Source organism: Stenella coeruleoalba, assembly GCF_951394435.1.
Source record: "Stenella coeruleoalba genome assembly, chromosome: 11".
Classification (NCBI taxonomy): Eukaryota; Metazoa; Chordata; class Mammalia; order Artiodactyla; family Delphinidae; genus Stenella; species Stenella coeruleoalba.
In genome coordinates, this window is record NC_137157.1 from 44,672,460 (window position 1) to 44,700,012 (window position 27,553).

General features: G+C 34.3%; 1 protein-coding gene across 2 annotated transcripts in view; it reads right to left on the minus strand.

Annotated features, from left to right (window-relative positions):
- The window catches only part of TRHDE (thyrotropin releasing hormone degrading enzyme), a 398,879-nt gene that overhangs the window by 74,609 nt on the left and 296,717 nt on the right, over positions 1–27,553 (minus strand). For both annotated transcript variants that reach the window (XM_079937605.1, XM_079937606.1), the window contains exons 8-12: positions 23,799–23,864; positions 22,956–23,143; positions 18,600–18,688; positions 8,203–8,336; positions 8,033–8,088 (exon numbers count right to left, since the gene is read on the minus strand). In XM_079937605.1, the coding sequence (XP_079793731.1) occupies positions 8,033–8,088; positions 8,203–8,336; positions 18,600–18,688; positions 22,956–23,143; positions 23,799–23,864 (533 nt within the window). The remainder of the gene's footprint in view (positions 1–8,032; positions 8,089–8,202; positions 8,337–18,599; positions 18,689–22,955; positions 23,144–23,798; positions 23,865–27,553) is intronic.

Consider the following 27,553-nt stretch of genomic DNA (forward strand, 5'->3'; position numbering starts at 1 on the left):
AGTGGTGGGAATATGCAATTTTTAATAAAACGTCTCAGGTGCGGTGGTCCTAATGCAGGTGGTCTCTCAGCTCATACTCAAAGCACTGCATCTGAATATGCAAAAGATTCCCAGCAAGCAGGAGAGGAGATAACTCAAATTCATGGAAGGAAAAACACTAAGATGATACTATCACAGTCCAAGAATCTAACATCAGAGGAATACTTAGGTCTCTGTGCTGAAAGCACATATTACAAATATCTATTCAAGTGAAGCTGATGGTATAAATGACCATTTTGGAGGAAGCTTTACCTAAATAATTTAAATTATGTGTGAACAGGTATTTCAAATTATTGGGAAGCTTAGAGAAATCCTAGAGAAATTCTTATGAAATCTCAGGCTCAGGTTTCAAAGCAATTATAAAATCAAAAGAATCACAGCTTTGTGTCAAATGTGACCAGACAGTACTAACTACAATGTGAATTCTAATTTTTTAAATTTGTGAGACACTAAAGAGCATATATACACATATTCAAACAAATTTGTACTTGCATTTGGAAATTTAGACTATTTATTCTTAAAAAAGAATGGCTTACGCAAATCCATGTAAGCTACAAACATCACCCACACTTTTGTAACTCAAGAGTGCAGGCTGTTATGAAAATGGATCAAACCTAAAGAAGGATGTCGAAATATCTCTCTTCTACTTTCCACTCAGCACTCTCAGACATTAGACATTAATATTAAAACATTTTCACCTACAGAGCTGAAACACAAATTTTGCACTGGAAGGTTACAAATTTGCTTTTGATTTAATGCAGTACAATTGAAATGTCTCTAAGAAAGTTTGTCGTCCTCAAGAGCCACAGGCCTGCCCTTATGCCCCAGGAGGTTTGAACTTCTCAGAAGTACCTGGAATGTATGGTAGCTCCCCCCTAAATCCTTATCTCAAGGACAACATCTGTGACTCCACCCTCAAAAGGTTTCTAAAGATAGCTCAAAGGAACATGTTACCTCACTCTTTAACCTTGAGCAAACCGGCTACCCCTCTAGGAACAGTGTGGCTTGAAAATTCAGGAATCCACTCTAGCCTTTTACTGGGTAGTCATAGAAAGAAAGCTGAAGACTCCCAGCTCATTACAGTAAATGTCCTGAAAATGCTTTCAAACTATTTTCAACATTTACTGTGACAAAGTGTTGCGTAAACTAAGACCAATTTGGAGGCCTTTTGGATATGAATTTTTAAGTAATTGCATGCAGAAAGGTATGAAATGAGAGGGCTTCAAGGTGACTTTTTTGTATATCTCAAGAGGAATGTTAGCTGATAAAGACAAGTAATTAAATCCCCAGCCTCAGAGATGTGAGAAATATTGTGATCTCTTAGGGATGGCCACAAATCTGCATGAACTCATTATGAGTCACTATTCAGAGCATGGAAAGATCTGCCCTGGCCAGAAAGTCCCAAAGCATAACTACAAGCTAATTTTAAATAGCCTTTGGTCAATGGCAGAAGATTGGAAGCATATAGCTAACAATAAATCTTGTTTTGCAATAAACAATTTTATCACTTTCAGGATTTCATAAGTATTTAATTGTAATCCTTTTGCACACACATTCTAGTGGCTTAACAAAACATAAATAAGAACATAATCTACACATGGTTACTTCTCCCAAATGATTCTAATATAAACAGCTGAAGAATCATCCTTCTCTCCCTGCCCAGTGAGTACAATATAAAACCCATTTTAATCAGTATTCCCAGTATTCTATTATTAATAACTCTTATGATTCCATTATAAAACACAGTTAAGGAAGAAAAATGTTTATACTGAGATTATATAGCACTTTCAAAAAAGAAAAAGGCAGGAATTGAGGAAAGAATTCTGAAACTAAATATCCTTTTTGAAATCAGAATTTATAAAGCAGTAGACAATGTCAGAGGGATCCAGGATTCTTAATCAGGTTTTGCATAGCCATGTTCAGGTGAAGTGAAGCGGTCCTGTTATCTCCATAACCGAGTGGGGAAATCAGGACAAAATGTCCAGTCTGCCAAGGTATTTCTCATAAAAGGTTTTTAAGTCATTCCTTCTCAATGTCCCCTACAAAAGGTCAACACGTTACAATTTAAACGTCCAGCCATCAACACAGGAAAAGCTACTCTTCCTCTAGCCCAGTTCAAGATGAAGTTGCTTTTTAAGTACATAACGCTCCTATTTTCTGCAATGAGCAAAGAAGTAATGAACACATGTTTGGCAGGGGAAACTTTAAACAAGGTACAGGAGAGCCATCCAGAAGACAGAATTTCTAATAAAAACTATGATAGAGGAAGTCCCACAAGGAGCAGGTTAGTACCAATCAGCTTGCAAACATTGTTAAGGCAGTTTTAACAATGCTGCTATCAGTCCTGAAACTAAGGCCCAGAAACAAAAACAATGCATGAGGGTAGGTTTGAGGTATTCTCTTAGTCTGCTTCTTCATGAGCCATTATATTTTCACTGGCTCACATACTGAATTTCCAGTTCTCCTAACATATCGCAGATTTATAAACTCAGAAACAAGTTGATAAAAATGTATTTATTAATTTTTTAACTTATACCGTCTTCAAAAATGTATTAACTACTACTGATGACAGCTCACCAGTACTTAGAGCACTTCTAAATGTGACATTCATAATCTCCAGATACAGGTTCTTGTGCTTATTGTTAATAAAACACTAATACTTTAGAAGATATAACTGCTATCTTATTTCTTAACAAAATTTGCAAACTAAGTTGTAAGATTCTGTCCCAGTTAGGCTTTTTTAGGTGATTGGGTCCTTAATGGAATAGCCTGTAACAGAATTTTTTAAATATGCTATGCAAGCTAAAAATATATGTTATGACATTAATAATGCAATAATCTGGCATGTGTTCTACAATACATAATTGAATTTTCCAGGAAACTGGTGACTAAATAAGTAAATCAATGCAGTAACTGCCCAGGGCAAAGGTGGTGATGATGATGGTGATGATGATGATGATTTATCTCTGGAACTCTTACATATGAACAAATGTTCCAAACAATTTTCACGTATTTTGACTATTTTCAAACAAAATACCACATAGGTCCACAATCCAGTTCTACACACTTTTATAGCTCTTTAAAATCATACTCAGAGCATGTTAATGACTTTAAATATCCAAATCCAGTGGATATTATACTTCCTAAAGCGCATCTTCCAAATTTCCAGTTTCTACTACATATTAAGCTAATAAATAACTTCAGTAAGAGTTCTTACGTTATCTAGCTGCCAATTCCACTCCTTCTCAAATCTATGTTTCAATCAATTTGTTGCATGAGCATCACTGTGGTAACAGTTCTCTTGCCCTAAATCCATCCTCTAGTTTACACTTTTTCCTGCTCTCATTTTATTACTTTTAAAACTTTAGTAGATTTCCATGGCAAACTTTCATTTTTCTGATGGTATTTCCTATATGATGTCCTCCATAATCTTTCTAGACCACATTAATTCTTTATATTACAACATTTGCATAATATTTTATTCATTGTATTGATATACTGAATATAATTAATTGTCTACAGTGTACTGTCCCTGCTAGACCATGAATTCATTGAAAACAAGAAATGCATCTTGTTCATTTTTATATCTCTCAATCTGGTAATGCTTCATCAAAACAAAAACTAACAAGAAACATGAACACCCAACAAAAAATATCTAGGCATTTAGTCACTAATTTCAAAGTTCAAATCATAACACAATGATATTTGCGAGGCAATTGATTAATTCCTTACACACAAGTAATGAAAATTAGAGCATGTAAGTGCAGAAGCAGTGCCATTTCCTATAGAAGCGTATACCATAAAAAATGAGGAAACAATATGACATTTCCAGAACCAATGTAAATAAAGCTATAGAGCTTGACTTAGGGACCTAAAAAAATGGGAAGAAACAACATGTTTTGATATTGGAAAGCTCACATTTGAAAATATGTTAATTCTTTAAAAATTAACTTATAAATCCAATCAATGCATATTCAGTCAAAACTGCAGCAGGATTTTTAATGGGCTTTGTGAAAACTGATTTAAAAATCTATACTTAAGAGAAAACACGTAAGATTCTGAACAAGAACAAGAGAAAATGTTGTCAACCACAACATACTATAAAGCTAATCAGAGCAACATGGTACTAGTGCCAAAAACAACAGAGACCAGTTAAACAGAATTGAATCAGTTCCCTAAAATATAAGCATTTTCATTAAGATAAAGATATCATTTCAAATCTATGAATAAGAAAGTCCTTAAAACAAATAGGATTAAATAATTGGTTATAAATATATTAATGTTAAAGAAAATTAGACCACTCTTCCATTCTATACATAAAAACTAATTAGAGAAGGAAGGGTGAGGAGATAGATACAAAAACAAAATAGCTTTCAAATAAAAAATGAAATATTTTCAAAATGTTCATATAGAGAAGGTCTTCTATGGAAGTCAGAATCAAAGAAACAGAAAGCTACAAAAGGAATGATTTAACATATAAATTAAAAGCCTTTGAGATGATGAAATACACCACAAAGTATAAAAAAAAAATGACAGTGTTGAGAGAAAATACTGTAAAATTGTTTTCTACAAAAAGGAGTAAAATCCAAAAAAATCCAAAACATATAGGAAAAGGGTAGGAAAAATACCTCACCCATCTTCTATTAGGCTTTTGTTTTTCCTTTAACCAGGTAACAATTCACAGAAGAAAACAAAATACACATGGCAGATGTATATGAAAAGATGCACAAGTTAATTCAACTAGTTCTGTAACAGCTTCAAAAAAATTATTTTTGCTGCCATACTGTCAAAAATGTAAAAGATGTATATACTCTTTATTATCATGAAGGGTTTGGGGGCATTGGGCCCTCTCGTATGTGGCTGATGGAGGGTTCTACTGGGAAACCCTTTGGAATACAATTTGTAATATTTATCAAAAATCTTATACTCTTTAAACCAAAAATTCCTCTTTCAGGAATCAATCCTATAAAAATACGTATATGTGCGACAAAAGACTGTTCAAGCACACTCAGTGCAGTCTTGATTATAATAATGAAGATTTAGCAACACTGGAATAAAGCTCCTCAGATTTATTTTTATAAATGAGTAGAAAACAGAATGTATTTCTGTTCACGTAAAAAAAATTAAACTGTATGGAAATGTTTAAAAATGGCTGGATTTGGGCTTCCCTGGTGGCGCAGTGGTTGAGAGTCCGCCTGCTGATGCAGGGGACACGGGTTCGTGCCCCGGTCCGGGAAGATCCCACATGCCGTGGAGCGGCTGGGCCCGTGAGCCATGGCCACTGAGCCTGCGCGTCCGGAGCCTGTGCTCCGCAACAGGACAGGCCACAACAGTCAGAGGCCCGCGTACCGCAAAAAAAAAAAAGGCTGGATTTATATACAGCAAATATTAATTTTATCTGTGAAGAGGGAGGGTAAGAGCTATAGGATGTCATGGAAGGAGTAAAAGAAAATTTTCACATTGTTATCTCTCTTGTTTTAATCACTACAACTAGAATGCATTCATGTGGTTTTTATATATTTAAAAAACAACCATAAAAATACCTAGAATATGTGTACTTAATTGCACAAAAAGATAGTGAGCCTGAAAGTTTATAGTTTGAATAATTAATAGTTAATTAGCAATTCATTCAACAAATATATATTGGTACAATCCTGTACCAAAGATTAAGTCAGGCAGTAGTAATAAAAGGATGAGACAAAGCCCTGCCCTCAAGATCACCCAAAAATCACAGGGACCCAGAAAAGTAGTTGAACTACAAGGTGACAACTGCTAAAGTACAGATCCACAGGATGTCACCTTATTCTTTCTGGGAAGGACAGATAGGTTTCAGGTAAGGCTGTGCAAGTGAAATTTTATTTTTAAGTGAATAGCAATATTCCCAACAGACAAGGGGAGTGGAAAGGAATTTCATATAATGGGCAGTCACCCTGACCTGAGGTCATAAGCGCTGCTGTGCTACTATCTGCAGTTGAATGTCACCCTTCCACCCCTCACTTAAAACCTGTGCACCCTTAGCTAAGAGACTTAACCCCTCTCAACCTCCACGACTCAGCTATAACATGGCTGCAGTAACCACACCCACTCCATGGGTTTACTGAGAAGACTGAACAAAATCATTCATAAAAGCCTCAGTACAGTACCTGGAACATACATATTGATAAATATTTGCTACTCTTCTGTTTGTTATCTATAAAGAAGCCAAAAGGAGCATGGTGTGTTCAGGAAACTGAAAGAAGACTGACACAGGTTGGTAGCAAAACTTTGAAACATTTACTAGAATACACTGAAATGTGAATAACCCTTAACTCCAAGTGACTGCAGGGTGTTCCCAAGTAAATGCAGAATAAATCTAATTTTGTGTTTATTTACTTCCATGCTAATAGGAAAATTATCTCATGATCAATAGAACAAATTTCAATATATATTCAAGGAGATTTGCACATTCCCCTGGTAAATTTGTATAAATGATAATGAAATTGTTTACTTCAAATGTTTAAGTCTTCCAAAATTGTTATTGAAAGCAATGTTCTGTATTAGACAACAAGGAATTTAATTTTGGGAAAAAAAATCATCTACTAAAATTACAATATTTCATTAAAAAACAGCTTCTATCATTTAATGCAGATGAGTCAAAGATCCTTTCAATTTCCATCTTTCCATCTGCCCTCTCTCTTTAGGATATCACTACTTGTTTGCTTTCTCACCATCATTTCAAACACGTAAGGATTCATATGAACTACCACTTCAAATCCCCTCAATCTCCCTATATTACCTGGCTCTTCTATTACTGCATATATATGAAGCCCTGGCCCTGTCAATTACTAGCTATATGACTTTAGGTAAGTTACTTGACTTCTCTAACCCTCAGTCTCCTCATCTATATAATGGGAATAATAATAATAATACAGATCTGCTTATCTCATAAGGTTGTTGTGCAAATTATACAAATTACTATATGTAAAACAGAACAGTGCCTGGAAATTTATGTGTTTAATTAACTGGTAATATTAGTTCTCTTCTAGTTCCCTAACCTTTCCTTGTGGAACTCTTAACATAGCTCTCTTTTGCTTGCTTCTCTCTCAGGGCAATGTTACATTAAGTACACTCTCTTACTGGCTTTCTGAACTCTCTAAACGTCTATGTCAAAATAATCTTCATGTTATATCTAATGCTTTCTTCAAAGTCTTCATATCTTACTTAATCTTTATCTCCACATATGACTATCTTGTCAGGCTTTTCTCCACCTCTATCATTTCTAAATTTTTGTCCCATAATATCAGATTATTAAAATTAAAACTATACTGATGTGAACAATAAAAAATATTAAAAGGACTAAGTTATTTTACTATTTAGCCTCAAAATTGAGTAAAATAGCTTGGGTTTATGATCAACATTACTTTAAAGGAATAGCTATTTAATGACTATTCAAAAGAATAACTGATTTTTAACATTATAAATCTAACTATGAAAATAACACAAATATTACTATAACTAGTACTATAACTTCTGCTACAAGATTGATATATATTTTGTCCAGAACAGCTTTACCCAGTAGAATATTTATTTCTGTCTTGCAGCGCAAGATTTTCATAATGAATCACATTCAAAAATACATTAAGAAACAGATATACTAGTATATGTCATGAAAAAAAATGCCGATGCTTCAAGGTACTTTATATCAAAAATTAAATATGGCACAATGGTCATTTTGTAGAGTTCATTAATGAAATTGTAAAAAGAGTATTAATCTTGAGTGTTAAATTGAACTTGTGGCAAAAATTGATCAAGCTTCTCCTGACTCAGAAATACCCCATGGCTACTATTGACCGAGAATTTGGGACACTGATTATAATTCATATCCAAACACAAAGGGTGTGAGACAGAAATTATTTTTAAAAGATTTCTTATTCAATACATATACACTATTTAGCTTAATAGAGGAAGTCTTAAGGGCATTAGTTTTATTGTGGAGAGCCACAGGAAAACATACCTGGCTAGGCTGAAGGCATCGTCGATCAAACCTGCTCGGTTACTGACAGAGAGAACCTATGAGGGCAACCAAAAAAAAAAAAAATAAAAAAAAAAAATGGAATCACTTAGGATTAAAATGGCAGATGTTCATATGTCAAAACAGATCTTTGATGAGTAAATCCAGTTTACCTCATGTTTCCTGATTAATTGATCAATTAATAATCTCCAATTCCTTAAATCATAGTTGACTCTAAAATAGCCAGTTTGATTGATGTTCCCCAGTAACCAGCTTCCTTTGTCCAAAGAAGTTATTCTGTGGTGTTCTGAAAACAGCATTTTAGGGGGTAAGAGAGATTTGCAATTTTAAGGGTTAAAATAGAGTGAAGTATGTTTTCTTAATACCAGATATCACAGTACCAATAATTAAAAGAGGACACCATCCTAAATACCTAATTGAAATCTACTCTTTAGTCAATTAATCACTATAGCTAGAATTTGCTAGAAAACCTTTAGTAGCTTACTCATTATTACTCTTGATAAAACCCTGTTATGTATATATAATTTTCTTTCTCAAGATAAATGTAACCAAGAAATCTACTACTGTATTCATGTGGCTTCCAGTTACATTGTATATGTATCTGTGGAAAAGGCTTCAGGTGCACATTCTACTTATTTTTTTCAGCAAGAAAGTGATTAAAATAATAGGGCTTATTTATTTGAAAGTCACTGTTATTTCTTACCCTTTTCCTTGTGCTTTCTTGGGATGTGCTAATAAATAACAGACTTTCCAGCATCATCAATAATGTTGGAAAAAGGAACCTCATTTATTTAAGACTCTAATATTTCTACATATAATTAGAACAAAGATAATAAATTCTGCTTATTGGAATCACTTTGGAAAATGGTAACTTGATTATATTCGCTGGTTAATTCAATTAAAGGAAGCCAGTAAAAGTAATCTTATAACTTACATATTTAACCCCTTCAAATATGATACAGATAGAGAACTCATTCACTTTTAATGGCAGCCTTTATTGACTTCCCAAAACCATAGTTTACAATTCTAATTATTTTGTTGCTGCTGCCCTCAGGACTCATGCTTCATAGAAGTTGCATAATGTATGAAGTTTACTTAAAATTCATATTTTATACACACACACACACACACACACACACACACACACACACACAGGTCTATCTAATTTCCACAGTGACTCAAAACCACACAATGCATCATGGAAACCATTCATGTCAGTTCTGAGTAAGAGGCACAACCTCTAATTCTCACTCTATTATCCAAGTTTTTACACATCAGACAACAAAACAAATTTTATTTTTACTTTTCTTAAGCGCTGAATTTATAGACTACTTTCTCTTAAGTAAAAGCCATACAAGAAGAGGTTATACCACAAAAATTAATGAATGAATGTTAAAGATCATTAATTGTTCACGCCTAGAATAGGGTGGGCTAATGTAACCAACACATGTTACATATTATCAACTTTCAGAAATACAGTAAAAAATACTTAAACATAAATGTATACTAAACATAAACATCTAATCTTTAATGTTTCAAAGAGCACTTCAACTTCTTGACACCTTTATTAACAGTATGTGTTAGAACAGATAAAGAAATGAGGATCAGACAGGTTAACTGAATTGTCTGAGATAGTGCATCTCAGGTATCCTGACTTCCGTGCCCTTTTTACCATGTATACTCTGTTGATACAAGATGGTATAACGTTTTTATTGTATATGATACTGTATACATTTTCATATTCTTATATTAATTTGAAAAAGGGGGAAATAACTTGGGAAACAAGAATTATAAAAGGAGTACGAAAACTTCTTGTAAAATTTTCCTATATATAAATGTTTGAACTTATGCCACTAATCGTCTTTTGTCCTCAGTAGAACTTATAACCTAAAGGCCAAGTAATGGCATTTAAGGCCCCTTCGAATTCTATGATTCAATGGCAGAAGGGGATAGTTTTCTTAGTTTGAAATTTTATCCAGCTTAATCTGTGGTACTTAGGAAAATAAATCTGTCAGATATTGCTCTAAAATATTTATAGCTTCCCAAGTTTCTGATACTTTATATCTGCAGGTTTTTAAAAAATTTAATGTATTTATCCACACAATTTCTGTGAAGCTTTAGAATGTCACCCAATTTTACAGATGTAAAAATAAAAAACAATAATCTAAAAAATGGCATTTAAAAAACAAGTCCTCATAAAGAGAGATTTTAGTTAATCATGTCTGAATTCACTGAAGAAAAATTGATTGAAATATTGAGGATATTGTTTCCCTTGAGCAACCCTAACACTGTCTTCAGGAATAAGATTTTTATAGCAAAACATACTTAAATTATTATTGAAGTCACATAGGTTAAGAACAAGTTTAATCATTTTCATCTAAGAAGTGATTATTATTTAAAGAAATTACAATATTAAAGGTTTGGGTTTAATATATGAACACATGATTAAACTTTTTACAATTTTGAAATGGGCATTGATTTCTATGATATTAAATCTGTTTTTTAAAGTTACTTCCTCCTGACATTTTAGATAGATGGCATAACTTAACTTCATGTGATGCACTTGGTTCTAGTTTTTTGAACTTTTGAATTCAACAATGTATAGGTAGAATAGAGACCAACTAAAATAGGACAACAATCCCTATACCGTCTAGTCTGAGAAGAAAAAAAGGCAAGCATCTATTGTTTAGTATTCTATTATTAAATTAATAACTAAAACCTGAAGGTTATTACTGTTCATGAATATTTTTACACCTTGGTTATAAATGAAACCTTTGGAGAAATGATTCCCTGAAAAGTTTTCTAATAGATTTTTAAATACCTTTTTCTTTCTACTTAATTATATCTCTAAAATGTTCTTCAAATTAACTAACGGCAAGCAATGAATTTTAAAGAGATCTTTTTCAATAGCCGAATGAGGTACAGTATGTGATGAGTACCATAATAAAAAGTATGGAAGATATTTCAAGTGTTCGTAATAACAATTAAAATTTATATTTAGAATATATCCAAAATGGCATAAGACTTAGATTATATCAAGGCAAAAAGTAGTTGTCATTTTATAGTATTTTATATCTTTATATTTTATCCTTCCTTTTGGAATAAAAAGAGGATATCAGATCTTTCTACTCAGTGTTGGTTGGTTGTAGAACAATCAGAATTTAAAACACATAAAAAAGTGAACCAGGGTAACAAGGGTAACAGTGTGAAACAAATTCAGGTATAATAACACATACTAGTTTTCTCACTGGACTCTTGTGAGAATAAAATTAGATAATGCTCTGTAGAGATTATAGAGAACCATTCCTGTGTACCCAGTGGCAAAATGTCAAAACTGACAGATCTGCAAAGTAACCTAGCAAAGTATTAAAATCTTGTGTGTGTGTGTGTGTGTGTGTGTGTGTGTGTGTGTGTGTGTGTTTTGTAAATAAACTTAGAAAAGAAAATCAAGCTCCTAAGACACTTTCAGCAAGTTATTTCTCAAGCCTTAATTTTCTCATTTGTAAAGAGGGGACTAAAAAATATGCGCTCTTTTAGGCTTGTAACTTTCATATGAGCTAATATCTAAGGAAAGCGTTATACCATTATGCCATTTTTAATGTTTACTTCGTATTTGCAGCATCAATTTCCCTTTTATTTTAAGTCTTATCTATCCTAACATTTTTTTAACATCTTTATTGGAGTATATTTGCTTTACAAAGGTGTGTTAGTTTCTGCTGTATAACAAAGTAAATCAGCTATACGTATACATATATCCCCATATCCCCTCCCTCTTGTGTCTCCCTCCCACCCTCCCTATCCCACCCTCCCTATCCCACCCCTCTAGGTGGTCACAAAGCACGAAGCTGATCTCCCTGTGCTATGTGGCTGCTTCGCACTAGCTATCTATTTTACGTTTGGTAGTGTATATGTGTCCATGCCACTCTCTCACTCGTCCCAGCTTACCCTTCCCCCTCCTGGTGTCCTCAAGTGCATTCTCTACATCTGCTTATTTATTTCTGTCCTGCCCCTAAATTCTTCAGAACCACTTTTTCTTTAGATTCCATATATATGTGTTAGCATAAGGTATTTTTTTTCTCATTCTGACTTACATCACTATGTATGACAGACACTAGGTCCATCCACTTCACTACAAATAACTCAACTTCGTTTCTTTTTATGGCTGAGTAATATTCCATTGTATATATGTGCCACATCTTCTTTATCCATTGCTCTGTTGATGGACACTTAGGTTGCTTCCATATACTGGCTATCGTAAATAGTGCTGCAATGAACATTGTGGTACATGACTTTTCTTGAATTATGGTTTTCTCAGGGTATATGCCCAGTAGTGGGATTGCTGGGTCATATGATTCTTCTATTTTTAGTTTTTTAAGGAACCACCATAGTGTTCTCCATAGTGGCTGTATCAATTTACATTCCCACCAACAGTGCAAGAGGGTTCCCTTTTCACCACACCCTCTCCAGCATTTATTCTTTGTAGATTTTTTGATGACGGCCATTCTGACTGGTGTGAGGTGATACTTCATTGCAGTTTAGATTTACATTTCTCTAATGATTCGTAATGTTGGGTATCTTTTCATGTGTTTGTTGGAAATATGTATATCTTCTTTGGAGAAATGTCTAATTAGGTCTTCTGCCCATTTTTGGATTGGGTTGTTTGTTTTTTTGATATCGAGCTGCATGAGCTGCTTGTATATTTTGGAGATTAACCCTTTGGCAGTTGCTTCATTTGCAAATATTTTCTCCCATTCTGAGGGCTGTCTTTTTGTCTTGTTTATGGTTTCCTTTGCTGTGCAAAAGCTTTCAAGTTTCATTAGGTCCCATTTGTTTATTTTTTTTAATTTCCATTTCTATAAGAGGTGGGTCAAAAAGGACCTTGCTGTGACTTATATCATAGAGTGTTCTGCCTATGTTTTCCTCTAAGAGTTTGATAGTGTCTGCCCTTACATTTAGGTCTTTAATCCATTTTGAGCTTATTTTTGTGTATGGCGTTAGGGAGTGTTCTAATTTCATTCTTTTACATGTAGCTGTCCAGTTTTCCCAGCATCACTAATTGAAGAGGCTGTTTTTTCTCCACTGTATATTCTTGCCTCCTTTATCAAAGATAAAGTGACCATACGTGCATGGGTTTATCTCTGGGCTTTCTGTCCTGTTCCATTGATCTATATTTCTGTTTTTGTGCCAGTACCATACGGTCTTCATTGCTGTAGCATTTTAGTGTAGTCTGAAGTCTGGAAGCCTGATTCCTCTAGCTCCGTTTGTATTTCCCAAGATTGTTTTGGCTATTGGGGGTCTTTTGTGTTTCCATAAAAATTGTGAAATTTTTTGTTCTAGTTCTGTGAAAAATGCCATTGGCAGTTTGATAGGGATTGCATTGAATCTGTAAATTGCCTTGGGTAGTATACTCATTTTCACAATGTTGATTCTTCCAATCCAAGAACATGGTATATCTCTCCATCTGTTTGTATCATCTTTAATTTCTTTCATCAGTGTCTTATAGTTTTCTGCATACAGGCCTTTTGTCTCCTTAGGTAGGTTTATTCCCAGGTATTTTATTCTTTTTCATGCAAAGGTAAATCGGATGTTTCCTTAATTTCTCTTTCAGATTTTTCATCATTAGTGTATGGGAATGCAAGAGATTTCTGTGCATTAATTTTGTATCCTGCTACTTTACCAAATTCATTGATTAGCTCTAGTAGTTTTCTGGTAGCATCTTTAGGATTCTCTATGTATAGTATCATGTCATCTGCAAACAGTGACAGCTTTACTTCTTTTCGATTTGGATTCCTTTTATTTCTTCTTTGTCTCTGATTGCTGCGGTTAAAACTTCCAAAGCTATGTTGAAAAATAGTGGTGAGAGTGGCAACCTTGTCTTGTTCCTGATCTTAGTGGAAATGGTTTCAGGTTTTCATCATTGAGAACGATGTTGGCTGTGGGTTTGTCATATATAGCCTTTATTATGTTGAGGTAAGTTCCTTCTATGCCTACTTTCTGGAGGGTTTTTATCATAAATGGGTGTTGAATTTTGTCAAAAGCTTTTTCTGCATCTATTGAGATGATCATACGGTTTTTCTCCTTCAATTTGTTAATGTGGTGTATCACGTTGACTGATTTGCATACATTGAAGAAACCTTGCATTCCTGGGATAAACTGCACTTGATCATGGTGTATGACCCTTTTAATGTGCTGTTGGATTCTGTTTGCTAGTATTTTGTTGAGGATTTTTGCGTCTATGCTCATCAGTGATATTGGTCTGTAGTTTTCTTTTTTTGTGACATCTTTGCTTGGTTCTGATATCAGGGTGATGGTGGCCTCGTAGAATGAGTTTGGGAGTGTTCCTCCCTCGGCTATATTTTGGAAGCGTTTGAGAAGGATAGGTGTTAGCTCTTCTCTAAATGTTTGATAGAATTCGCCTGTGAAGCTCTCTGGTCCTAGGCTTTTGTCTATTTGAAGATTTTTAATCACAGTTTCAATTTCAGTGCTTGTGATTGGTCTGTTTATATTTTCTATTTCTTCCTGGTTCAGTCTAAGAAGGTTGTGCATTTCTAAGAATTTGTCCTTTTCTTCCAGGTTGTCCATTTTATTGGCATAGAGTTGTCTGTAGTAATCCCTCTTGATACTTTGTATTTCTGCCATGTCAGTTGTTACTTCTCCTTTTTCATTTTCAATTCTATTGATTTGTGTCTTATCCCTTTTTTTCTTGATGAGTCTGGCTAATGGTTTATCAATTTTGTTTATCTACCCAAAGAACCAGCTTTTAGTTTTATTGATCTTTGCTACTGTTTCCTTCATTTCTTTTTCATTTATTTCTGCTCTGATTTTATGATTTCTTTCCTTCTGCTAACTTTGGCATTTTTTGTTCTTCTTTCTCTAATTGCTTTAGGTGTAAGGTTGGGTTGTTTATTTGAGATGTTTCTTGTTTCTTGAAGTAGAATTTTATTGCTATAAACTTCCCTCTTAGAACTGCTTTTGCTGCATATGATAGGTTTTGGGTCATCATGTTTTCACTGTCATTTGTTTCTAGTTATTTATTATTTTTTTTTGTGGTACGTGGGCCTCTCCCTGTTGTGGTCTCTCCTCTTGCGGAGCATGGGCTCCGGACGCGCACGCTCAGCGACCATAGCTCACGGGCCCAGCCGCTCTGCAGCACGTGGGGTCTTCTCGGACCAGGGCACGAACCCGCGTCCCCTGCATCGGCAGGCGGACTCTCAACCACTGCACCACCAGGGAAGCCCGGTTTCTAGTTATTTTTTTATTTCCTCTTTTTTTCTTCAGTGATCTCTTGGTTATTTAGTAGTGTATTGTTTAGCCTCCATATGTTTGTATTTTTTACAGATTTTTTCCTATAATTGATATCTAATCTCATAGCGTTGTGGTCAAAAAAGATACTTGATATGATTTCAATTTTCTTAAATTTACCACGGCTTGATTTGTGACCTAGGATATGATCTATCCTGGAGAATGTTCTATGAGCACTTGAGAAGAAAGTGTATTCTGTTGTTTTGGATGCAATGTCCTATAAATATCAATTAAGTCCATCTTGTTTAATGTGTCATTTAAAGCTTGTGTTTCCTTATTTATTTTCATTTTGGATGATCTGTCCATTGGTAAAAGTGTGGTGATAAAGTCCCCTACTATTATTGTGTTACTGTCAATTTCCTTTATTATGGTTGTTAGCATTTGCGTTATGTATTGAGGTGCTCTTATGTTGGGTGCATAAATATTTACAATTGTTATATCTGCTTCTTGGATTGATCGCTTGATCATTATGTAGTGTTCTTCTTTGTCTATTGTAATAGTCTTTACTTTAAAGTCTATTTTGTCTGATATGAGAATTGCTGCTCCAGCTTTCTTTTGATTTCCATTTGCATGGAATATCTTTTTCCATCCCCTCACTGTCAGTCTGTATGTGTCCCTAGGTCTGAATTGGGTCTCTTGTAGACAGCATATATGTTGGTCTTGTTTTTGCATCCATTCAGCCAGTTTATGTCTTTCAGATGGAGCATTTAATCCATTTACATTTAAGGTAATTATCAATTTGTATGTTCCTATAACCATTTATCAGTTGTTTTGTGTTTGTTATTGTAGGTCTTTTCCTTCTCTTGTGTTTCTTGCCTAGAGAAGTTCCTTTAGCAGTTGTTGTAAACTGGTTTGGTGGTGCTGAATTCTCTTAGATTTTGCTTGTCTGTAAAGGTTTTAATTTCTCCATCGAATCTGAATGAGATCCTTGCTGGGTAGAGTAACCTTGGTTTGTAGGCTTTTCCCTTTCATCACCTTAAATATGACCTGCCACACCCTTCTGGCTTGCACAGTTTCTGCTGAGAAATCAGCTGTTAACCTTATGTGGATTCCCTTGTATGTTATTTGTTGTTTTTCCCTTGCTGCTTTTAATATTTTTTCTTTGTATTTAATTTTTGGTAGTTTGATTAATATGTGTCTTGGCTTATTTCTCCTTGGATTTACCCTATTTGGGACTCTCTGAGTTTCCTGGACTTGACTGACAATTTTGTTTCTCATATTAGGGAAGTTTTCAACTATAATCTCTTCAAATATTTTCTCAGACCCTTTTTTATCTCTTCGTCTTCTGGGACCACTATAATTCGAATGTTGTTGTGTTTAATGTTGTCCCAGAGCTCTCTGAGACTGTCCTCATTTCTTTTCATTCTTTTTTCTTTATTCTGCTCTGCAGTAGTTACTTCCACTATTTTAACTCCAGGTCACTTATCCATTCTTCTGCCTCAGTTATTCTGCTATTTATTCCTTCTAGAGAATTTTTAATTTCATTTATTGTGCTGTTCATCGTTGTTTGTTTGCTCTTTAGTTCTTCTAGGTCCTTGTTAAATATTTCTTGTATTTTCTCCACTGTATTTCCAAGATTTTGGATCATCTTTCCTATCATTACTCTGAATTCTTTTTCATGTAGACTGCCTATCTTCTCTTCATTTGTTTGGTCTGGTGGGTTTTTACCTTGCTCCTTCATCTGCTGTATATTTCTTTGTCTTCTCATTTTGCTTAACTTACTGCATTTGGGGTCTCCTTTTTGTAGGCTGCAGGTTCGTAGTTCCCATTGTTTTTGGTGTCTGTCCCCAGTGGGTAGGGTTGGTTCAATGGGTTGTGTAGGCTTCCTGGTGGAGGGGACTGGTGACTGTTCTGATGGATGAGGCTGGATCTTTTCTTTCTGGTGGGCAGGGCTGCGTTCGGTGGTGTGTTTTGGGGTGTCTGTGAACTTATGATTTTAGGCAGCCTGTCTGCTAATGGGTGGGGTTGTGTTCCTGTCTTCCTAGTTGTTTGGCACGGGATGTCCAGCACTGTAGCTTGCTGGTCGTTGAGTGGAGGTGGGTTTTAGCGTTGAGATGGAGATCTCTGGGAGATGTTTTGCCATTTGATATTACATGGGGCTGGCAGGTTTCTGTTGGACCAATGTCTTGAACTTGGCTCTCCCACCTAAGAGGCTCCGGCCTGACACCCGGCACATATTTTCATAATATGTGATGATGTGTTAAAAATACAACAACATGAAAATTTGAATAAAAATTCAACTGGCAAAACAAGTGTTTATATTTCTGTTAAGCAGATTAGATTCTGCTGTGAGACCTTTTTCTTATATGTATGTGTGTATGTATTTTAAGCACTTACATCTCCCTAATAGGAGCAAGACTGGGAGAAGAAACAATATTTTTCTTGTTTATTTATACTTCACCTTACTTCGAAAAAAGATTTGTGGTTGTTTAAATTACGCTTACAAAATAGCAAGAAAATATAAAGCAGCAGAATGTGAGAAAGGAGTAAGAAAAACAAAATGTGAACATATTTGACCATTTAAATCTAAATGAAATGTTACATAAAAGATGATAATTGGTTTTTTCTTCAATTCAATGGAAAACAGAAATAAAAGAGACCTGTTTCACACTCTAATATGAAGCATTTAGATTGGATTCAAGAAATAGCTTTCTGACAGTGAATTGAAATAGGTCACTATCTTATTTGAAGATATTTAGAAATAGAATAGAATCTCATCTTTCTCTGCTCCTTGAGACTTGACCCTACCTAAGGGATGGTTTCATGACCTAGCAAGCCTCTCCCTTCTGGCCCTATAATTATCTAATTCTACAGAGAATATTGCCTCACCCATTCTTTAAAGAGCCAGTCTGGTAAAGAGAAGATAGCTGGAAAATGGAATTGAAAAATGTGGCCTGTGTTTCAGTATCTGGCGTACTGTTCTACTGGGAGTTACGATTGTAATTCTGTTCCATTCGGGATTATAAAATGGTACAGTTTAAAGCGCTTAAGAATAGTACTACAAGTACTTAGATTTAACTTTTCTCTTTACCATCAAAGACACAAATAAATTTAATAATTATATCAGCGGACTGAAATTAGACTATGTAGAAACTATACTATATTATACTTAAATGTATAGAGGTAATTCCTCTATATTGTCTTTCTAATTTGTCTTTATTCACATTTTTATAACAGCTGATACAAGAGGTTAAGTTGCTAAACAATTATCTGAAACCAAATTCTCAGGGGAGAATATATTTTTTACCTGATTTGTTAGACACCCAAATAATTGCTTCTGGAGACACATGGCTTCTATTTCCTACCACAATAGTTAATGGGATCTGCCACAGGTAACTGCAAAATAAAAGAGAAACGTTAAGAATAAAAATGGTTATAACAAACAAACAACATTTCCTATGCACCTCCTATGTGATTTTTCTTATTCTCTTTAGGAGAATTTTTTAAATTCCCCAGTCATAAATGTAAGGAATAGGCCAAGAAGATGAATTCACTCTTTCAATGTCGCTAAGCAGACTTGGCCTCTAAGAGTTTTAATTTCAAAACAAAAGGTGGACTACCAACAAAACAATTTATCTTGGAAAAAAAGATTTGTATTTTACATGAGGAATAAAAAGTAGCTAAAATCTATAAATCTGAGCTGCACCATATATTGAGTAAAGTCTTAAAATAACTCCTTTCTACTTGATTCCGCATTAGATTAATGCCCATTCCAGTGCTTTCATGCATTTACATTTCAACATTCTCCTCATTTACTTGTTTAACTATTCTTAAAAAACACTTTTGTCAGATTTTATAGAAAGGATAATACAGCACAGATAAAGTTATTCAGCAAAGTAGGGACAAAAAGCAAAACTGATCAGATCCCCCTAAAATCCAGATCAATACAAAGAACACCGTGGGACACAATGCTTTGTTTTCTGAAATGGAATTTCCAAATTGATGTGTGAAATCAACCACCAATGTGCAGGGATCAGTCATGAGTCTCAGCTATTAAAGAGAAGCGTTTTCTAGAACATGACTTTTTATAGGATAAAAGTTTGGGCCTAAACTTGTACGTGAAGTAATATCAATTTAACCTCAAATGAGCAACCGGAGATGAATTGGATAGTCTTACAATAAAATCCAATGACTACATTTTGTTCCCCTAAAATATAGCCAGGTTATGTTAACCAGTCATTGCACTATTAGCAAAGGGATAGTCAACAATATGCAGTATGAGAAAAATATTTCTGACCTGAAAACTATAAGAATACTCTATGAGCTCAGTAACTATGGGAATTAATGCAGAATTGAGAAATTTTCAGCGAGCATGTCTGGGGCTATGTAGCTAAAAATAGAATATGTCTTTTGATGGGGGAGGACATCTCCAAATCTGTCATATATGCCCCTAATATAAACATACTTATAATTTTACATTTATTTAAACTGTATCCTTCTAAATAATGAAACTAGAAATTACAATAAAAATTGATATGTTTTGATTCTGAGTTTTAGCAAAAGTCTCTAAAGTCAAGAAGGAGAGATTCATATCAATACCTGCATTGTTGCTTACAGACAATTCCACATACAAGAAACTTCCTAAATGGCAGTGTACTATAGCAATGTTCAGATGCAAAAAAAGAAGTTAACTTTAAGGTATTTTGATACAAACATTGGGGCATTTTGTAAAACTTTTAAAATACCCTCTATATTTTTCCTAAGAATGTTTTTGGCCTCTATTCTGCGTGTGTGTGTGTGTGTGTGTGTGTGTGTGTGTGTGTGCATGTATGTATACACAAAATCTATACATTGTCACAAAGACAAAGTAAAAATTACAAATCACCAAGCACATCTGAAGTTTATATTATTTCTGAATTGCTATACTATCAGTACTATACAAGTTATTTTCCTTAACTTTCCAAACAACACATATTTGATCTTTCCACCAATTTCATTTTTAAGATCAAAGAAGGCATGGCAATTATGTTGCTTTATGATTACAACTTAAAAGGCTAGAAGACCCTAAACATTGTGGGTGAAAAGCTCTGTGTGGTGTGCTGTAAAAACATCCAAAAATGCAGTGAGTTATGTTAAAAAAGAAACTAGAAAAAAGAACCTGTGAAATTAAATTGTGCCCCAGCCCCTTAAGTTTAACTTTTTAGTCATCTCATTTTAAGAAGAAAAAAACAGAAACAATGCACTTCAAAAGACCCTCAAGATATTTTCTATTTAACAGTCCCTGGGACTACGTCTCTTCATCGTAGGTCACATTTTTATAATAAAGCAATGTTTATTCTAATGATTATGTTGAGGTAGAAAAGCGTAGGTGCTTATTTTAGCTGGAGTGAAAAAACTTTTTTAAAAATGGTACCAATATTAGTGAAGCATTAATGTAGATGCCATGAAAAATGGTTCCAAGGTTGCTATCATCGGACCCAAAACAAAGGAGATAAATATAATTCTCTGTAGCACAGGACTCCAAGAAGCTCCATATGTATAGGAGACATTACTGAACATTACAATGTATTAACTTTATAAAGAAAAAAAAGCTACACAAATTCACAATTTCCCAAATACCAAAATGCTAGCAAATATTTTACTCAATTTCACATATCAACTAACTTTATACAATTATTATATAAAGATCTTTCCTTTCTATGCTGTAATATAGCTACCACATATGAAAAATATGATTACTATATACATTAAAAATGTTCTAGGCATGTTGTAGTGATATTCCAGTGTCCTCTACAAAATTGAAGACAAAGAATTGATTATACAGTCACAGAAAATATCCACAATTCATGGGTTTCCTGGCGTAAATAGGCACTATGTTTTACTGCATTAACTATTTGCAGTATATGATAAAGATCTAAGAAGGTTACAGACAAAGGGCAGATAGAATTGGTATTGAAGCTTTGACCACAATGTTATAGTGAATTAAATTATCAATAATATAAAACTGAATACTAAAATTTCAACTGCAAACTTTATTATTTCAAAATAGATATAAAATAAATTTTGAGACTGATGGAATGCCATGCATTATCTCACTCAATAGTTTCTATGCCAAGTTCTCAGCTTTCAAAACCATTCATATGATTTTATAACTGCAGCAAAAGTAAAGCCCTGTAAAAGCTTTGTATAGGTATATATACCTATACAGCCTGGGAGAAAGTCTTCCTTTAAAGAGTCAGACTTGCAGCCGATACATCTGGCTCATATTATAGGTTGACAGAGTATTTTTGTTCAAAATTTGTTCTGTCATCTGCATGTCCTCTATGTTTTTCTGCATCAGTGATGCTTGTGTAAGAATGATCATTCTCAAAGGCAAGGCCTGAATCTCTCTAACTTTGCCACAGTCAAGTAGTTTTTATGTACTTCCCGACAAGGCCAGGGTTGATGCCTAAGCAGGTTTCACCTGGGGCCAGACGGTGGTTGACCAGAAGCAGTGTTTGGCAGCTGTGAGGAATCCAGGCTGGGTGAAGGGTTGACCCAGTCAGATCCTGACAGTGTGGCAGGATAATACCCTGTATTCCACAGGTGCAAACAGTTAGATTACAAGGGCAGTCTGCTGAAGGACAGTGTATATAATGAGCAGGAGACTTAAGACAATACTTTCTTAAGTGCGTTCCCAATTTAGTCACCAGAAAACATTCATGAATTTCTCAGTCACTTCTACCTGGACCCTGTCTTAGAGATAACAAAGAAAGCTTAATGCATGTTTCATATATCCTAGATACTGATGGATGATAAAATCAGATTCCTAATATTCCAAATGGGAGACAGCATGACCAGTTTAATCCCAACACCTCATTTTATTAATTTTGACCTCCAACCCTCCCTGTCCCGCTCCCAACCTCTTATCCGGATATCTTAGAAAAAAATAAAATGAAATGATTTAAGTTCTATCTTTCCTTGGCTCCGCTTTAATAAAGCACAAAAGAGTGGGAAAACATGAACTAGAAAAGAATCACTACATGCTGAATTTTCAGTAATGAAATAAGAATTTCAAATGAAAGTTAAAGTAACAACAAGTCAAATTCTATGTATGTTGTGTTAATGGTTTTTAAACACTAAAAGTGAGGGAAGAGAATGTATTTTGATACTAAGTGGCATTGATACTTAGACCATTTTAAATGGATCTAGTTTGAGTTCCTCTGGCTCAGACGCTATTTAGTCTGGTTGTGGGTTTTTGTTTAACTAGTCTTTCTGGATTGTTAGTTTCTGTTCTTGTCTATTCTACAAATCTTGGTTTTCTCAATACCATTTAATCCACTTCAAAGTGTTTTAACTTTCTTAAATTTAATTCAACAAACATTTACAGGGAAAAGTAAAAAAAAAAAAAATCACACATTATTGTGTTAAATGACCATGATAATTTAAATCCTGTCTTCTTAAACAAAATAACTTTAGCATGCTGCCACCTTGATAGTTAAAATATCTAGAAATGGGAGTAAAAGAGGGTTCAAAATGAAAATACCATATGTAAATAAAGAAATGAAAACTATATTTCGAGTACTTTTCATAATTCTGTTATCAATTCTTTTTAAAATGTTAAAATGCAAAGTGAAACATAAAAAACAAAAGCAATTTTTTCACATAAACAACAGAGTTGTACCTGTTATTTTGAGGTTCATGTGCTTTACTTTTAGCACTGATGTCATAAATAAAATGTTGCTGGGTAATTATTATTCTATTTTCTGCTGTTGTATTTCCCAAGATGGTGATAACAGGATAACCCATCTGGAGTGTCCACTGATCCATTACTTCTTGTATATTTACATACTTTCCATTCCTTTTTAAAGCCTTTATAACCAAAATTGTATAAATTAATTTTATAAACATAAACTATAAACATAATTAACATTAAACCATTTTCATGTTTACTTTTATGATTTACTTAAGTATGAAAACATTTAAAATTGGTGAAACTAATATAATGTGTTAGTAAAATTAATTTTCTTGTCTTAGCTTAAACTTCATGCATATATATATACATAGAAATAAAAACTTTATTAACAGTAAAGTTTTTACCTAATGGAAGATGAAATATATTTTATTGTTAAAGCAAGTACTTACTTGCAGCATCTTTAAGCATCCCCAGTATGTCTAGTATTAAACTTAAATACTTGCTATTCACTTATAGAGAAAAAGTTCTTTACCATCTATATTTCACTCAAACATGAATATCTGACACCCTATTAAAATTATATTTCAGAAGTATTATCATGTTTGAAAGTAGGCAAGGTATCTTTAACTACCATTGTAGCTGAATTAATTTTAAACCTCATTATCCTTATAATATAATACATCAAATATAAAACAAGAAAGCAATATCAAGAAAAGGGAAATATAAAAAGTAAAAACAAACCATCAGTGTCAATAAAAGTTATGAATGTTTTATAAACTCAATTCAAATATTCAAGAAGAGGCTTTGGCTTTCAAGCTTCCTATACTTTACCTCTGATAGTGTATTCCAGAGATCATTTCTGGCTGCATTGCCATACTTATGAATAGTTAAGTAATCCTACAAAGAATATAAAATTGTAATTACAATTCAAAGGCTAAGCAATTTCCAGTAAACACATTTACTTCTCAATTCGGTTAACCATTTCCATTTGTTGGAACTGCCTTAACACAAGATAAAGACGTGCAAATAAGGTGAAGAATCTCATTTTAAAATATTCCAAAGAGATTGAACTACAGCATATTTCTTAATTAAATCATCAAATAATACTAATCTCTTAAAATTTATTTTCATAGCCATAATCACTTCTTATGGATTTCCAGGGTCAAAGATCTTTCTCTAATTTAGCAAGTCAAACTCAGGGAATTTTGAAAAAACTACCTCTGCAATGAAATATTTAGGGGAAACTTTCTCATCAGGCTTTCATATTGAAGTGTTGAAAAAAATATCTTGTTTTATGGAAAAAGGAAAAAAACAACCTGACTGATATATACTGATGTGAAGAGGGATTGTTTTGCCAAAAAGGTGATGACTATCTCCACAATTTGTCCAGTTCCCTGTCTCTCTGCAAAGGACAGGCTGCCTAATACAAAAATGATATATACATATTTCCATGAGTTTGAAACACATATTAATATTTAATAAGAAAAGGTCAATCCTAAGTTTATTTAATATTTTTGAGCTTAGGACTTCACATTTCTCATTTTCAATCATTAGTAGTTTAATGTACACACTTTCTGATTCATGTCTGTTCCCTTCTAAGAAGCATGGTTTATGTCACTGTGAATGTGTTATTTAGATATGGCTACTTGGCATTTTTTTTTCTGATTCCAAAGTGGAAAAATCAATAGAAAACAGTGTTTTATATTATGAAACAGTGTCCCCTCCTTCATCTGAAACTCCATTATCTCTGCAACACCTAGGTAGTAGACAAAATCTTAACTTACATCATAGTACTAAAACTGGAAAAATTTTGCTGACTCCTTTCAGTACTTTATGTAGAGTGGAGTACTTTGGGGATAATTAAAGTTGGGGAAGCAAATTTTCTGAAATACAAATTGTAGCACCTGTGACAGATTCAGCTTTCTTGCTAACTCACAGCACAGCAAATGGCAACTTCCACTTAATCAGACTGCTAGAGATGCAGTACTCAACACTAACTTAGCAACCACAAATTCATCGTCGTCATCAGGTGTTAGGAATAACTTTACTGAAAAAATACAAGCCTGAATGACCAATCTGAATCCTAACCTTGGCTTTGAACATGCCACATGAGGCATTTTCAATTAGAACTCAAGGACCAGGATTTAAATCAGCTATTTCAGATTTAGTTGTCAGAATTATTTTTTATGCTTGTTTATCACTTAAGTGAATAAATTTGGGGAAAATAGGAATTATGAAACATAAATTTTATTTTAAATAAATAATAATAATGCCATAATAATAAAGTTTTAACATTAGAACTATTTATTATTGGATTCTGTTTATGTATAGTGCTGCTAGGATAATCAAAAAGAGGGAACAAAGGAATACTACATAGACCTTGAAAGGTCCAATACATAACTACAGGTTTCTCTTCACACACAGATCATAAAAATCCAACAGTTCATGATATGAGTTGACCTTGGCCCAATACTGATCATCAACTTGAGCTCTTGGTTCCCTCCCCAATTCAGAATAAAGTTCAAATTTACATTTCAAGCAGGCTGAAATGGCAATTATCCAAGTTTAGGAAGGCGCTCCAACTTGTCTGCCTCAGTATTCAGGGCAGATCACATGCCTTCTTGGACTCCCAGCAGCCCCAGTTTTTGGGTGTTACTGGAATCCTACATATGTCACTTCTTTTCTCTGTTATAAAGCTCAAATGTTTTCCTTAGTTATTTTAACCTTCCTCTTGCACAAATATAGTCATATTTTGAATTGAGGAAATTTTGCTTTGTCTTTGTAGAATTACAAAACCACTTAAAAGAATAGTGAGTGTGGTTTTTTGATGATCGATCATTTATTTATTTGCCCATTCCACAAAATGTTTGGTGCACTTTGCATGTGCCAGGCAGCTCACCAGGTGCTGGTGCAACAGTGGTGGAGAGAAGTTTACTGAGAATAACTAGAAATACTGAGATGCGATTTGTGTAGGAAGGTTTCTATGACGGAAACTGGGGAAGTCTTGGTACAATAACCACTTGATAAGATGAATCAAATATTTGGTATGAGATTGAATAAGAAGATTTTAAGTTCTGGTCAAACCTACAAGTCAATGAATATGGACATGGCTGGAGTTATGAACCTGAAATGAAAATTTATATTTATATGTATGAAAGTCAATCAGCAGTAGATTTGACATAATATAAAGTAAAGTAGAAGAATGATTTAATATTAACACTGGAAAGAGAATTGTGGGTTCTCTATACAGAGTATTTCAGAAACAGTAGAGTTGTTGAAAAGAGTAAAACAAAGATGACCACTAGAATATTCTTAAGGAACATAACCAACAATATAAACTGATTAAAAGTTAAAAGCAGGGACTTCCCTGGTGGCGCTGTGGTTAAGAATCGCCTGCCGATGCAGGGGACACAGGTTCAAGCCCTGGTCCGGGAACATCCCACATGCCGCGGAGCAACTAATCCAGTGCGCCACAACTACTGAGCCTGCGTGCCACAACTACTAAAGCCTGCACACCTAGAGCCTGTGCTCCGCAACAAAAAAAGCCACCGCGATAAGCCCATGCACCGCAACAAAGAGTAGTCCCTGCTCACCGCAATTAGAGAAAGCCTGCGCGCAGCAATGAAGACCCAGTGCAGCCAAATAAATAAATAAATAAATTTATTTTAAAAAAAGTTAAAAGCATGTTAAGCAAAAGTATATTCTGATACATAAAGTGCAGGAGTGGGAGTCTGACTGTCTTTGTTCAAATCCATATTCCAACAGTCCCTAGTTGTATGATCTCTGGCAAATCACTTAACCTCTTTGTACCTGTCTTCACATCTAGAAAATAAGGATAATAAAAGTACCTGCTGCATAGAATTTTTCTGAGAAATAAATGATTTAATATCTGTACAGTGTTAAAAAGCGAAGAGTGCTTAACACAGTAATGTCTATTCAATAGACAGTAGCTGCCAGAATCTTATTAATCATTTCAGGTTACAGGTTGGAAAACTGAGCAACAAAAGCAAAAGCATCATTAATGATGAAAACAATATTTGCCTCCCTTTTAGCACTAAGTTGCTTTATATTTTATTTCATTCAATCCCAAGATGACATTTATGAGTTAGATGTTATCATCAACACTTAATAAATCAAAACACTGGAACTCAGAGACTCCAGCCCATGTCCAAACCCCATATCTGTGCACACAACTGCTGACCCAAATCCGGTACCTACGAGATGACACACAGGTGACTAAGAGTCATGTTCAAAGCTGAACTCATGTCCTCCCCTATATCAGCTCCTTTTGGGAGCCCTTCCCCAGGGATGACTCTTCCATCCACCTCAACCAAGGAGTCATCTTTGATGCCTTTCTCTCCCTTTCCACCACATTCAGGTAATGATGCACATCCTAAACAGCCCCCTAATATTCCCCCTTCCTTTTAGCTGTTTGACAGCCACTCTACAGTATTTTGCCCAGATGACTACTACTGTTACTACTTCTGCTTTGTCCCTTTCAAATCTAATCTCTTTCACGCAGTCATGCATGAATAATTTTCATCAAATATACATATGAATCCCTGCTGCCTTCAGAATATAGTCCA